At 33.1% G+C, this 14,207-nt stretch overlaps 1 protein-coding gene across 3 annotated transcripts in view; it reads left to right on the top strand.

The window, feature by feature from the left end:
• The window catches only part of PPP4R3B (protein phosphatase 4 regulatory subunit 3B), a 51,260-nt gene extending 38,757 nt beyond the window's left edge, over positions 1 to 12,503 (top strand). For 2 of the 3 annotated variants that reach the window (XM_045514365.2, XM_010951875.3), the window contains exons 13-16: positions 691 to 830; positions 1,218 to 1,402; positions 2,842 to 3,044; positions 10,839 to 12,503. In XM_045514365.2, coding sequence (XP_045370321.1) covers positions 691 to 830; positions 1,218 to 1,402; positions 2,842 to 3,044; positions 10,839 to 10,934 — 624 coding nt within the window. In that variant the 3' untranslated portion in view covers positions 10,935 to 12,503. The remainder of the gene's footprint in view (positions 1 to 690; positions 831 to 1,217; positions 1,403 to 2,841; positions 3,045 to 10,838) is intronic. The other variant, XM_010951876.3, reaches the window with a different exon arrangement.
• The last annotated feature ends 1,704 nt before the right edge of the window (positions 12,504 to 14,207 follow it).

Raw genomic sequence — 14,207 nt, 5'->3', positions numbered from 1 at the left:
TAGGTAAGGCTTATCCCATTTTGATGGTTAAACACGGAGTCATTAAGTAATTAATACCTTTCACTGTTTGTTGAAAATATAATTTCAACATCTACTTTCTGACTAGTAATGTGCTCTTGATCAGACCATCAATCCTCTCTCATAGCCTCAATTTTCCTTTGTAAAACAGATATAATAAAACCTATGTCACAGAATTGTTATAAGAATCAAGTGAAATTGTATGTGAAAGTGCTTTTTAAATAGTAAAATGTTGGTGGGGAGGGTACGCTCAATGGTTGAGTGTGTGCTTAGCCTGCATGAGATCCCGGGTTCAATCCCCAGTATCTCCATTTTTTTTTTAAGTTTTTTAAATAAAATAAATAAATAAAATTTAAAAAAAAATTTTAAGAAAATAGTAAAGTGCTGTTATGTAAATGCAAAAATAAACAAGAGACATAAACTAAATCCATTTACTTTTCAAATGTTCTTTATAGTCTCCCAGAAGGGCTTCAGTGAATTGCTTCTCCTTTCTTCCAAGTTTGTTGTGAAGTCCTGGCTCATACATAAACTAAGACATTTATTTTTGGAAGATGATTTAGAAAAAACCTTTTTTTGATTAGCTTTGGAAATATTTTTTAAAGTTTTTTGTTTAAGTTTTTCTTCTAACAAGCATTGTATTGTATTTGAAATATAAATTTTGTGCTTATACAGGAAGATATCAAGTCTCTTACTGCACATATAGTTGAAAATTTTTATAAAGCACTTGAATCGATTGAATATGTTCAGACATTCAAAGGATTGAAGACTAAATATGAGCAAGAAAAAGACAGACAAAATCAGAAACTGAACAGGTATTGTTTTAAGTATGTTGTACTTATAGCCTATAAAGTTCTGTCTAAAATCTTGTATGGTTTGATCTTACATATGAAATTTACCCAGGAATTTTCTTTCCATCATTAGTTCAGGATTGTGAGGCGAGTAGGATATTCTCACTACCCTGAATCTTTTATATGAAAAATTACTGCTCTATATCATAACTCAATAAATTTTTAGTTTAGTACACAGACATCCTTGAAGTTTTCCCTGCTTACATTTTATATCACAACTGAGATGATTATGATATGTTATACTAAGTTAAAATTACTTCAGTTCCTCTTGGTTATACATATTTATTCTCAGATTTAATCTGGTCAGGAAGTTGAAATCATTACTCAATGTTTGTGATATATTTCTTACAGTGTACCATCTATATTACGTAGTAACAGATTTCGCAGAGATGCAAAAGCCTTGGAAGAGGATGAAGAAATGTGGTTTAATGAAGATGAAGAGGAGGAAGGAAAAACAGTTGTGGCGCCAGTGGAAAAATCTAAGCCAGAAGATGATTTTCCAGATAGTTATGAAAAATTCATGGAGACCAAAAAAGGTATTCAGTTTTTTAATTTTTGATTAGTTCTCTTATTTAGTACAGAAATTATTCATTTGCTTGTGAAGTTGTGATCATACTTTATATGAAAGACATGAATTTTCTGCTTATGCTGAATCAAAACCTTTTAAAATCATGAACTTTTTTTAAATCTGATTTTAAAAACATTTCATGTTTAAAATATTTTTCTTGAAACTTGCCACTTTGTGATAATTTTCATTTGCTGTTTAGAAATTGCATGTTCTATTTATACTTTGTCTTCAGTGAACAGTCTTGGTTTTATTTCTATACAAATCTCTAATAATAATAGAGATCATATAGATCCATAGAAACTTTAGAGCACTCATCATTTACAGCTGAAGAAACGTTTGTCTCAAAGTAAATTTGCTCTTTAAAATTTTTTTAAATTATTATAAAAGTTTCAGAAAGATAAAATCAAGAGAGGATAAGTAAAGATAAAATTCATGTCTTTCAAATATGTTTATCTTGTTTGTGGAACTAAGGTCTTACTGGTATTTTTCAAAAGAACTAATCACTTTAATTCTATGGCCTGAGAAATCACCATTATTGGAGTACTGTCCTGCATACATCATTTAAATGTCTCATAAAAACATCTCTTGAAAGGCAAAAGCATTTCCTAGACTTTATGTAAGTTTGTGATTTTGAATGTGAGGATTTTTAAAGGTATTTCTCATTAGATAGTGTTTCATTTATTTCTTGTTACATTATCCCTGAAACTGTTGTTCCCAGCCTCACTTATTTTCCACTCATTGATGTCATAAGTTCTATTTGCTTCAGCCTGAGGGAGCAACTTGCCTATTAAAATTTCCTAGGGAATAGGTACCTTTTGGTAGCCAAATTCTTCTACCTTTACTCATTACAGTAAAGAGGCAGTGAGGCCATACTTGAAGTACTGCATCCAGTTAAGAGTCATATACAAAAATAGGAGCAGCCAGATATTAAAGGATAGTAGACACCCATGTCATAAAGGAAATAATTAAAGGAACCTGGCATATTCAGAAAATAACGGCTGATAGACATGATCATAATCATTTTCTTTAGGCATTTGAAAGATTGACTTGTGGGAGAGATTATTAGGTTTTCACAAGGAGTATGGAAGTACCGAGTTAGTAAGTGGAAGCTGCAGAGAGACAATAAAAGGAAGAATTAGACAGCTGATGAGTCCTTGGAAGAGTCCTGGTGATAGCAGTGTGGAATCCTAGCATGGGAAGGCTACATCTGATATATGACTCTTAAGGTCCTTTCTAATCCTGAGATTTTTTAAGACTCCAGCTACTAAGGAGTTACCACTGTACACATCATGTTCTACCCTTTTAGCTCTTATGCAAAGGCAGTGTTTTATAAGTTTTTAAATTATTGTTCTTTTCAGATTTAGCAATATTTATTGATAAAGATTCAAATTTTTACATTTGCTTTAGCAAAAGAAAGTGAAGACAAGGAAAATCTTCCCAAAAGGACATCTTCTGGTGGCTTCAAATTTACTTTCTCCCACTCTGCCAGTGCTGCTAATGGAACAAACAGTGCAAACAGTAAATCTGTAGTGGCTCAGACACCACCAGCAAGTTCTAATGGATCCTCTTCCAAAACAACAAACTTGGCTACGTCAGTAACAGCCACCAAGGTATGTGAGACTACTCTACACACACACTTTGGTTTTTCCATCTGTAAAATTATTTCATGTTTCCTGAAGAAAATTTGGATAATAAAAATAATTGCAAAGAAGAAAAAAATTGCACACATTGTCATCAGAGAACATTACTGCTAACATTTGATTGATTTTTCTTCAGGTTTATGGATTTATCTGACACATAATTGAAGTCTTCTTATAAACAGTTTTATATCCTGCTTTTATTGTTCTGTGTTAATTAAAAGATTGTTGATGAATACAGAATTTCATTTTATTTAGCTGTATTATTTTCAATATTTGTAAGCATCCCCTCCCCCCACGAATATTTTAGAGCACATAAGTTGATTCTGATATTTCACTGACTACTAGTATTGTTGGATTTTAAATTATTTTCTTGGATAGATGAGTGGAAGAATGTTTTCACACATACTGTCAAATTCTTCTCCAGAAAGGCTACATCAGTTAATGTTACCATAAGCATTGTGTGAGTAGGCTTGGCTCAGTGCAACGTCGCCAATATTATAATTATTTTTAATCTTTAGCAGTTAGATAGAGGAGACAGCATGTATCTCATACAGTTCAGTTGTGTCCTTTGTTAGTAGTAGGGTTGAATAGTAGCCTTCTGAATGTGCTCTTGTAAATTTTATGTTCTTAGTCTTGCCTTTTTAAAATTGGTTTATGTTTTTTTAATATGAATGAGTCTTCAGTTAAGAATATTAACCTTTTGTCATTCACTTAGCAAATGTATTTTCCATTGGTTACTTTTTTTATATAACAAGTTTAAATTTTATATGAAACTTTTTCTTTCATTTACACTGTTATTGTATGTAATATATCCTTTTCTCCAAAAAGGAGTGGCTTAAAATAAAAAGGCATAAACATAGGACAACTGTTAGTTTAAGGGTAGAAGGACAAGAGGGGGAAAATGCCACGGTAGAAAACCTAATTGAAGTGATGCTTCTTGCTTTGAACACAAAATACAAGTCTGAGTTTATTTTTTTACAGAAATGCAGAATCTTTCTTCAGTATTCAAGCAGAGGGCTCTTGACTAAAGATCACAGAAGTAGCATTTTCAATGGGATTCTACTAATTGTGAAATGCAGTCTTAACTAGCAGTTTTAAATTTTCACCTTTTGATAGGACAATTTAGTAGACTATTGTGACACTTTATTAAGAATATTTGCTGCTGTGAAGTTATATTGTTTGGGTTTAAATCTTGACTTTGCCTCTTTCTAGCTCTTTGACCTTGAGTAAATTATTTAGTTAGTCTTTTCCTCATTTTAAACAGGGATAAAATAGCACCTACTCTATACGCTTGTTGTGAAGACTAAATTATTTAATAAATGTAAAGAGCTTAGAGCACTGTTTGGCACATTCTCAATATATACTAGCTTTCTTTTTTTTTAATCAAAGTAATTATGCACTTTTTTTTAATATGCATTTACTTTTAAAAGGCAAATAATATTGAAAGTTTAAAAAAAAATAAGTCCTCTTTTCTTCTTCACAGAGAAAGCTTGGAACTCTTCTAGCTGTTTCTATTTCTAAATAACATGCTAATGCTGCCATTATTATTTTACCATATTTAGATATAATTTCTTAAATTCTTGTTATGGTAGCTGAGAATTAAGCACACGTGAACACTCTTTACCACATCCTGAACCTTATCACTCTCTGTGTCACAATTTTTGGTTTAAACAGTATTTGATAACTTGATAGCTATAATGATAATATATTCTTACTTATTTTTTCCTGCTCTTGTTTTCTTTACTGTGTTTTTCTTTAAACTTTTCTCTTTTTCTAGAGGAAATAATTGCCATTCTTTTTTCATTTGTTATAACAGTTTTGTGCATCTCACTAATTCTTTCAGTACCTCTCAGGTTTATTTCCACATAGTCTCCCCCTTGGAGACTTGGAGATCTCTCTTGAAGTCTCCCATCCTGTTCCAACCTGGATTGGTTGCTCTCTAGACTTGCTGCACAGTTACTGTCTTAAAGCTGCCTCTGCAATCAACCTAATACTTCCTTTTGCCTCTCTCCTTTTCTTATGTTGTTTATTTCCTGGATCTCATGTCTTTGTTCTCTTTCTTGATTTTTCCCTCTCATTTTGGTGGAGCATATCCTTTGTTTCTTGAGCCAAGAGTTCCAGGAGAGAGAAATTTGAGACCTTGCATATATAGAGATGTCTTTATTCTGTTCTCATAGTTGATTGACAATTTAACTGAATCTGAAACCAAATTGGAAATAATTTTCTATCAGAAATTTGAAGTTATTGCTGCCAAGAAGTCCAGAGACATTCTTATTTCTGAGCCATTGTGTGTGATTTTATTTTATTCTTCTTGAAAGCATTTGGGTTTTTATCCCTGTATTCTGAAATTTTATGATGATATACTTTGGGCATTCTCAGCTTAACAGTTACGTCTTTCAGTTTGGGGACATTTTATGCTCTTTCATTACACCTTGTTTGGATGTTGGGCCTTGTGGATTATCTTATAATTTTCATAATTTTTCTCTTCTGTTACTAATTTTTTTATCCTCTTGTCCCATTTTCTGAGATGTTTCCCTGAGTATTTAACTTATTTCTTCCAGATAATTTTTTACTTATGAACAAGCAAAATCAAGTACAAGTACAAACACCTGTTTCACCTTTTTTGACACTAACAGCAGATTGCTATATACATTTGTTCTACATCTTTTGGGCAGTCAGGTAGAAAAACAGTAATTGTTCTTAGAAAACAGATTAACTGCTCAGTTGCTCAAGATTATCACAAAAATTTGAAATTAAGCAAAATAGTTCACAGAAGTACAACACTAGTTAAATTGGCTCCCAACCTTCTTTAACAAACTGACCATATTTCCAAGTGAAGGTTGTTCTTTATCACCAATGGCCCTTTAGCCATTTTTCACCATCATTGTTGATAGCTACAATCAAATTGATTGATTCTTAAAATTAAATAGATCAGGTGATAATTTATCTGCTTTCCTTCCTTTGGAAAGCATCCTAAAGCTCTAATATAGTTTTAAAAATTACATTCTTTGAAAATTTTATAGTTTTCAAGGCCAGCGAAACATTAGCTACTAATGAAATTAAAAGATATTTTTTAAAGATGTGAATGCTATAGAGACAGAATATTGCTTTAGCTGAATTGCCATAAAACATATGCATGTTTTCCTTGAGGAAAAACACTTACAAAATTAGAATGAGAAGCCATTAGGAGATGGTAAAATAAACACTTCTTTTGCTACAGGTTCACAGGAATAAAAAACACTGCATCCTGCTTTTTCATATAACAAGCCTATCTGGGTGAGCTTTCCTTATCAGGACATAAAAGAACTTCCTCCATAGAATTCCAAAGTATGAATGGCTATGTCACCTTTTAAATACAGCATTTCACATACATGTGTATTTCCATGTAGAATGTGCATTTACAGTTTTTATAAATGCTATCAAATAAATGCTCAGTAAAATAGAAATAAATGGATGTTTTCTTTAACATGATATATATAGCTGGTACCAAAAGCTAGCTTTATACTTAAGGAAGATACATAGAAGCATTCACACCAAAGTCAGGAACAAGACAGGATGCCGCTATCACTGCTGTTATTTAACCATTGTTCTGGGGAATTGGCCAATGCAATTAGGTGAGATAAAGAAAAGTCACAAAAATTAGAAGATATAAAAGCTATCACTTTTGCTGATGATTAAAAAACCTTTTAATCATGTTTAAAGAAGATTTATGTTTTCTTTATTTCATTGAGTAGAAGATAATTCTTGAACTCTTATCTCCTTAGATTTGTTAATATGATGAAATTATATTAAGTTTCATAACTTATAATTTGTTCATTTGGTTCAGGGAAAAAAAAGTCATTGTTTCTTCATAGGTTTTTTTAATTGGGATCATTTGTTTTGATCCCTTCTTTTATATTGGATATGTTCTCAAGTGTCTAGTGATGCTTGGATTTTCTTTCATATTAAAAAGTAAGGTAGATTTTCAGCAAGAATGCCAAGACAATTCACTGAGGTAAAGAGTAATCTTTTCAAAAAATGGTGTTAGGAAAATTGTGTATCTGCATTCAAAAGAATGAAGTTGGACCCTGCCTCTCACCTTGTTAGAGAACTTAGCTCAAAATAGATAGAAGATTTAAATATAAGAAATAAAACTATAAAACTCTTAAGAAAAAATACAGGCAGAAATATTCATGGCCTCAAATTAGACTGATTTCTTAGATATAACACAATCACAAGTGTTACAAAAGAAAACAATAGATAAATTAGACTTTATCAAAATTAAAAACTTGTGCTTCAAAGGACACTATCATAAAGTGAAAAGACAACCCACAGAATGGGAGAAAGTGTATCTGGTAAGAGACAACACAACCTGGTTTTAAAATGGGCATTTGAATAGATATTTCTCCAAAGAGGATATACAAATGGACCACATAAGCACGTGACACAATGGTCACAGCCATTAGTTAGGAAAATGCAAATCAGAACCACAGTGAGATTATATTTCACACCCACAGGATAGCTATAATAAAACACATGGACCAAAAAACAAGTGTTGGTGAGAAATTGCAACCCTCATATGTTGCTGGGAATGTAAAATGGTGCAGCAGCATTGGAATAGTCTGGCAGTTCCCCCCAAAAGTTAAATTCCAGTCCTGAGTATATACCCAAGAGAACTGAAAACACATATGTCCACACTAAAACGTGTACATGAATATTAATAGCATTATTCATAATAGCCAAAAACATGGGAACAACCCAAATGTCCATCAACTGATGAATTGATAAATAAAATGTGATAAATACGTAACAATATTATTTGACCGTAAAAAGGGAAAGGATTTAAGTACTGATAAATGCCAAAACATGCCTGAAAACATGCCAAGTGAAATAAGCCAAACACTAAAGGCCACATATTGTATGCTTCCATTCATAAGAACTGTCCGCATTAAGCAACTCATAGAAACAGAGTAGATTTGTGGTTACCAAGAACTGGGAGGAGGGAAGAATGAGGAGTGACTTAGTGAGTATGGAGAATTTTTTTGGTTGGAGGGGAGGAGTTTTTGATGAAAATATTCTGGAATTGGTGGTAGTCACACAACTTTGTGAATATACTAAAACCACACTGAATTGTACACTTTACAAGGGTGAACTTTATGGTATGTGAATTATGTCTCAATTTTTTAAGCCAGTTAAAAAACAAGCAGGGCCTGTTAGTGTGGACTTCCTATATAAAGGACTAGAACACATGCTCTGCTGTTTTCAGGGAGTGTTAGTAGTTTGGGTATGTTTTGTTGTTGTGTTTTTTGGTTTGTCTTTTTCTTGTGGAGCCACCTAGCTTTTACAGACGTAGCTAGTCAGCTACACCTGGCAAGTTCGAAGAGCCTGGATTGGAAAGAGAGCTTAGAGTGAGGGTGTTTCAGCTCAATATGCAGAATTTATTCTTCCCTTTTCAGCCCAGCGCCTACCTCTGCCCTTCACTGTGCCTGCAGTCCTGAAGTACAGACCCTTTTCGGTTTTTGTTTATGGTTGGTAGTGGTGGAGGAGCAGGGATCTCCTAGTGGAGGTGGGCGTGGGGTAGGGGAATGAATTGTAGAATTGAGGACACAGTTTCTGTTTCATTTACTTGACTGTCAACTGTCTTCCTTGCTTCCCCCCAGTATTTTGGTGCCCTAACTTCCTAGTCCTTCCCGGGGCTAAGACAAATCAGTTTGATTCTCATTTCATCCCCCTGCAAATACTTCATTCTTTATTCTCTTTTAAAAATGAATTATCTTGCCTCTGATATCTCTTCTTCCAAAAATGCCTTGACAGTTTTCATATCCTGTTTTCTCCTTTCCTGTTTTGTCTTTGTTGGTATATATTCAGAAACAAAAATTTTTAAAGAGAATACAATCCCTGGGAAAGCAATCTTAGCGTCCAACAAGGAATTTAACTCTTTGACGGTGTAGCCATACCATGGAATACTAGAGTTTAAAAGAATAAAATAGAATGTTGTATACTAACATTGAAAGCTGATATTTGTTTAAAAACAATACATTTGTACTTGTATATTAAAAGTCTGGAACCTGTCAAATTCTTCACAGTGTGCATCTCTGGATTTACAGTCCCTTTTACTTCCAGTATTTCACATTTTGTATTTTTAATCTTTATATGGTAAACATGATTTTTTAAATGTATAATATAAGTTTATGATTTTATATGTATAGTTAATAGAGGTAAAATTAAAGATTAAATTGTAGAGCTGAATGTTTCAGATAGAATATTTATTGACCCTAACCCTATGCAAAAAATTATTTTAAATCTTAACCATTTGGAACAGAAATATTTGTACATTATGATACATAATCCTAAACAGAATTAAAACTTTCCTCAATACCTTGCATTCATCTGTGTGAATATCAGACTGGCACCTTTTTATACTGTAATTATGGCTTCTACCTCCTCTCACCCAATTTGTTTGATTTAGAAACCAAATAACAAATAATAATGATATTAGTAATAGCAACTAATAGCAATCACTGAATAGTAACTACTTATCAAGCACTGTGCCATGTGCTTTACATGTTTTGTTTTTAATATTCAGAAAAGTCCAATCATGTCTAAATATTACTGTTATACCAACTTTACAGATAAGGAAACTGAGATATAGAGATGTTAAATCACTTGCCCAAGGTCATGCACCTAAAAAGTGGTGCCACTGGAATTTGAAGTTAGGCAGTCAGACTCTAGTCAATATATTCTTAATAATTTAGCCATACTGCCTCTTACTTATCAAACTTAATATTGTGTGTTATTAAGCTGAAAAGCAGCAGCAGGATTCTCATGTAAGTATTTAAGTTTTATTTGGTTCACAGACTTTCCGCTAACTTGTTTCTAGCTGCTCAGAGCACTTCATTGATTAATACTACAGTGTTTTGGTTATATTCTGGTAAAGTGTTAATGCCAGATGCTTGCATTCTTTAGGTATGAAGCTGCTACTCAGGTTTGAAATATGACTTATTTGGTTGTATTTGCTTATTCCCTAGATACAGTGTTTACAGTAGCTCTCTTAACCTGTAAGACATGTATATAAATTTCATGGGATTGACTCAAATCAGTGCAAACCTGAGGACTTACAGTTTTCTGGATAAAATGTCCAGAGCTTTAAGAGGATTTTCACAGGGGTGTATTACTAACAACACCTGAAATACCTCATCCTTTCTTTTCTTTTGGTTAGAGAGAGCTAGCCCTAAATTTTTTAGTCATTAGTTTTTAGGAACCATTTCATGTGTCTGTTACCGTCAGCCATTTTAAATTATTCCTCAAAAGCAGAATAAGAACAATGATGTGACTTAGTGATGAAATATATACACAGGGAATGGAGATAAAAGGAGACTTCTTGCCACTGACTGGCTGTCCTCTCTAGTTTAATGTTAGAGAAATGAACTAGTTCATCTCCAAGGTCCTTCCAGCTCCAGATTTCATGATTCCTTGTGTGTTCTACTGTTTGGAGATAGCTATTTGAACACAGTGAAATTTTGCTGAATTGAATTGTGAGGTATCATTAAAAATCCAAGAACCAAGTATAAAAACTCAGGGTAACTAAGAGTGCCACCGACTGAACGCACCAACTGTTCATAATTTCAAGCAGTTCCTTTATCAAATTCAAATATATCTGTTAAAGATGTGTGTGGTTAGTTTAGAAAATTGATTTCTAATATCTATAAAAGTGACTACATTTGTACTAATAAGCTTTTTTTTTTTAAGTTACATATGTTAAAAAATTTTTTTATTCTTCAATAGGCAAGTTTGGTTGGTTTAGTGGATTATCCAGATGATGAGGAGGAAGAGGAAGAAGAAGAAACATCTCCCAGGAAAAGACCTCGTCTTGGCTCATAAAATATTTACTGGAGACCCTCAACATGTGGTCTTTCTAAAATGCTGCAACTGTTCAATGAGCTGAAAATCTGAATCAGAAAGCTTTCTCACTTGAACTTATAAATATACAAGGAGTAGCAAAAGACACTCAGTATATCAGCTAGGAGAATTTAGTTCTGTAAAGAAACAGGCTTCCCAGGAACTTGATCACTTGCTAGTAATTAAGGGGTTTGCCTTTTAGGCTGTCAAAAAAAAAAAAAAAGGGTTAGTAACCAGAACCTGGGAAATAGCTTCTTAGTAAGGAAACTCTCAGGTTTTGGGACGGTTTGAGGGAGGGACAAAGTTGGTAAAATACTATTAATGCAGGGTTGCTCCCGGGGGTTTTCCAATCTAGAAACAATTATAAAACTTAAGTTGCAAACCCAACAACATTACTTGTATAATGGTGCTGGCCATGTTGTTCTTTTAATCAGTTGCCTCTTTTTAAAAGAAATTTTTATGGAAAGCAAATTCAACTATCATAAAAAATGAAGTTAAGCTGTGGGACCATTTATTTGAAGATTTAACAAAAATTCAGCCTTATTGGCAGTTGGAGGAAAATACACCCTGTATTACAGCACATACTGAGTTTTCTACACTAGGAATTTTTAGTATGTATTTTGATGAAAACAAGCTGGATTAAAAATGGACAGTTTTGTTAATACAGCTTTAAAATCAGCACTTTTAGAGATAACAGATGCAAAGGATCAGTACAGTAGTATTCCAAAGTGATTCTAGAAATGGGAATGGACTGAACAGAATGTTTTAACTGCCAACCAGTACAATCTTTCATGGAAGGTACTTTGAAGTCACTTTCTGCTTTCTTTGTAAAGTTGTTTCTCCCACTGCAGAGCTGCAGGCAAGTTTTCAAATGTAATTTATAAAGAATAATATACAAAGAATAGTGCTGAATTAAGTGGCATTCAATATCTAGAGGCCATTTTGATCCAAGAAGTTACTTCTTTGTCAAAGTCAGTGTGCAGCACATGAAGCTTTTCCATAAATAAACAAGGGTGTAAGATGAAAGCTGCTTTTTTTTTAAAGAATAAAAGCACATTCCATGTACGTAAATGAATTTAAAGTAATAAATTGAGGCAAACAGTTAAGAGGTTTTATTTTTAGAACAGCAAGTTAACTGTAAATATTTTAATGTTAGTTTGCTCATCTATGATCTGAGATCATGCTGAAGGGAGAAGAACGTCCCCCAAACTACAATTTAATGCATTGGGAGAAAAAAAATACTAAAAATAGTAATTCCAGCTACAGTCTTCAGATCACCCTTGTAATGTGTTATGGGTCCATTTTTCCTGGAATAGCTTAAACTGAAGCAGTTTCCCCTGTTTTGGAGATTTTGTAGTTAATTTTAATTTTGGCTATTGTTTGGAAAAGATGGGCTGTCTGTGTAGATATGAAGTATAGTTTTTCCATAAAACAGATGTTTATTTTGTATTAAAAATACCACTGTACTTGTTTTACACCATTTGTATACATGTGGTGATATTAATGCTGAACTGTAAAATTCAGGAATTAAAATGTGACCCTGTAATTCTATGGTTGTTGCTTTTGTTTGGTTTGTTGTAAATTTAATTCCATTTTGAGATATGTCCATTTTATAAGTGTCTTTTAAAAGCCAGTACGTTATCCATAGATAATTATAAACCACTCTGTCATACACCAATCTGAATGAAAGCACTCTAAACAAACAAGGGTCAACTGCACTTTAAAAATCACTGACTCTACTTATAGAAGGTGTGCCTTAGGCAAATAAAACCCCCACCAAAGCATCACAGCTTGGGGCTATTATCACCTCTTTGATTAAAGTTACATACAATGAAAAAAGACTCTCCACCTCATAAAGGCAGGTGACTCAGGATAATTTAAACCAAGATCAGTAAAGTTACCATATGAATACATTTTCTTTCAAGGAAATTTTATCAAGCCCCCTTCACTCTTCTTAGCTATTATTAAATTTCCTCTTGTAATCTAAGAAGCCCCGACCTAAAGCATTTCCCTATTTACTCTTGACTCTTCCTCATTAAGTAATTTAAGTTTCAGTGGGAAGTGTTATTTTTATGTATCTTACTAAGTTCCTTTAATTTTTCCTTTCTCAAGAACTGCCACAAGTCTTAAACATTTAAATCATAATCATCATAGGAACCTTTTCTTATAGTAGAAATGTGAATGTTTTGTTGAATTATAGGATAACTTTTCATGGTACAGATGTTCACCCACAATGATATGAGAACAAGACATAAAATGTCCCTTGAAAGAATAACTCAACATTCCACATGTTAGCTACTGTCTTGAATGACTAACCTCAAGCAGATCAAGATTTTTTTATCTTTATCTTTCACTCAGTGAAGCAAGCCAGAGCCCACATTTGTATGCCTGAGGTTTTCTTAAAATTTTATCTGTAAACATGTATCCAATATAAAAATTATTTTTAATAAAAAGTTATCTGAAACAGATGTCTGTGTTTTAGTCACTAGTTTTTCCTCTTGTCCAGCTAAGTGATGAAAATATGACAAATAAAAGTAATACTGGGTTTTCTCTTCAGGTTGAAAGATGGAACTAAAGTAACTTTGTATAACTTTAAGTATAAGGAGATAATTATAACTTAAAACTCAGAAATGGTCCATAGCTAGAAAAGAGGGTGCTTATGGGATGACACAACAGGAAGTTTTCTTTCCAATTCTGGTTACCTTTTAGTAAATGGACTACAGAAAACCATCCAAAATCACCTTATATACAAAAGACCTACACCCATGGCAGTATTCCCCTCAATGGACTCAGGTGACTGTTCCTTATCTGTTTTAATGGTAGCATTTCTGGAAAGAGTAATGGAGTAATTTAACATCCCCCACATCTATTTTCAAAGTCCTGTTTGTTCCTCCCTCAAATGTAGGATGCTAAAATATATCTTACCAGTGCGCAAAATAACTGTTCTTTTCATTAGATTGATTTATACCTGTTCACCCACAACTACTCTAACTCACCCAGTAGTCTCCATACAGCAGCCACACATCTTTTTAAAATGAAAATTTTGATCATGTTAACTTCCCCGCTTTAAAGCTTTTCAGTGACTTCCTACTGCCATTAGAAAATTTTTAAAACTCTCACATTCCCTACAGGCCTTGCAAATCAGTACCACACGTATCTCCAATTCCACATGCTAACCCTCTCCCCTCATTCTGTATGTACATCAGCCATACTGATAGCTGTAAGACCCTGCCTATAACAAACACCTCACTGTTC

The sequence above is a fragment of the Camelus bactrianus genome, chromosome 15 (genome assembly GCF_048773025.1).
Source record: "Camelus bactrianus isolate YW-2024 breed Bactrian camel chromosome 15, ASM4877302v1, whole genome shotgun sequence".
Lineage (NCBI taxonomy): Eukaryota > Metazoa > Chordata > Mammalia > Artiodactyla > Camelidae > Camelus > Camelus bactrianus.
This window is presented reverse-complemented; position numbering and strand designations above follow the sequence as displayed.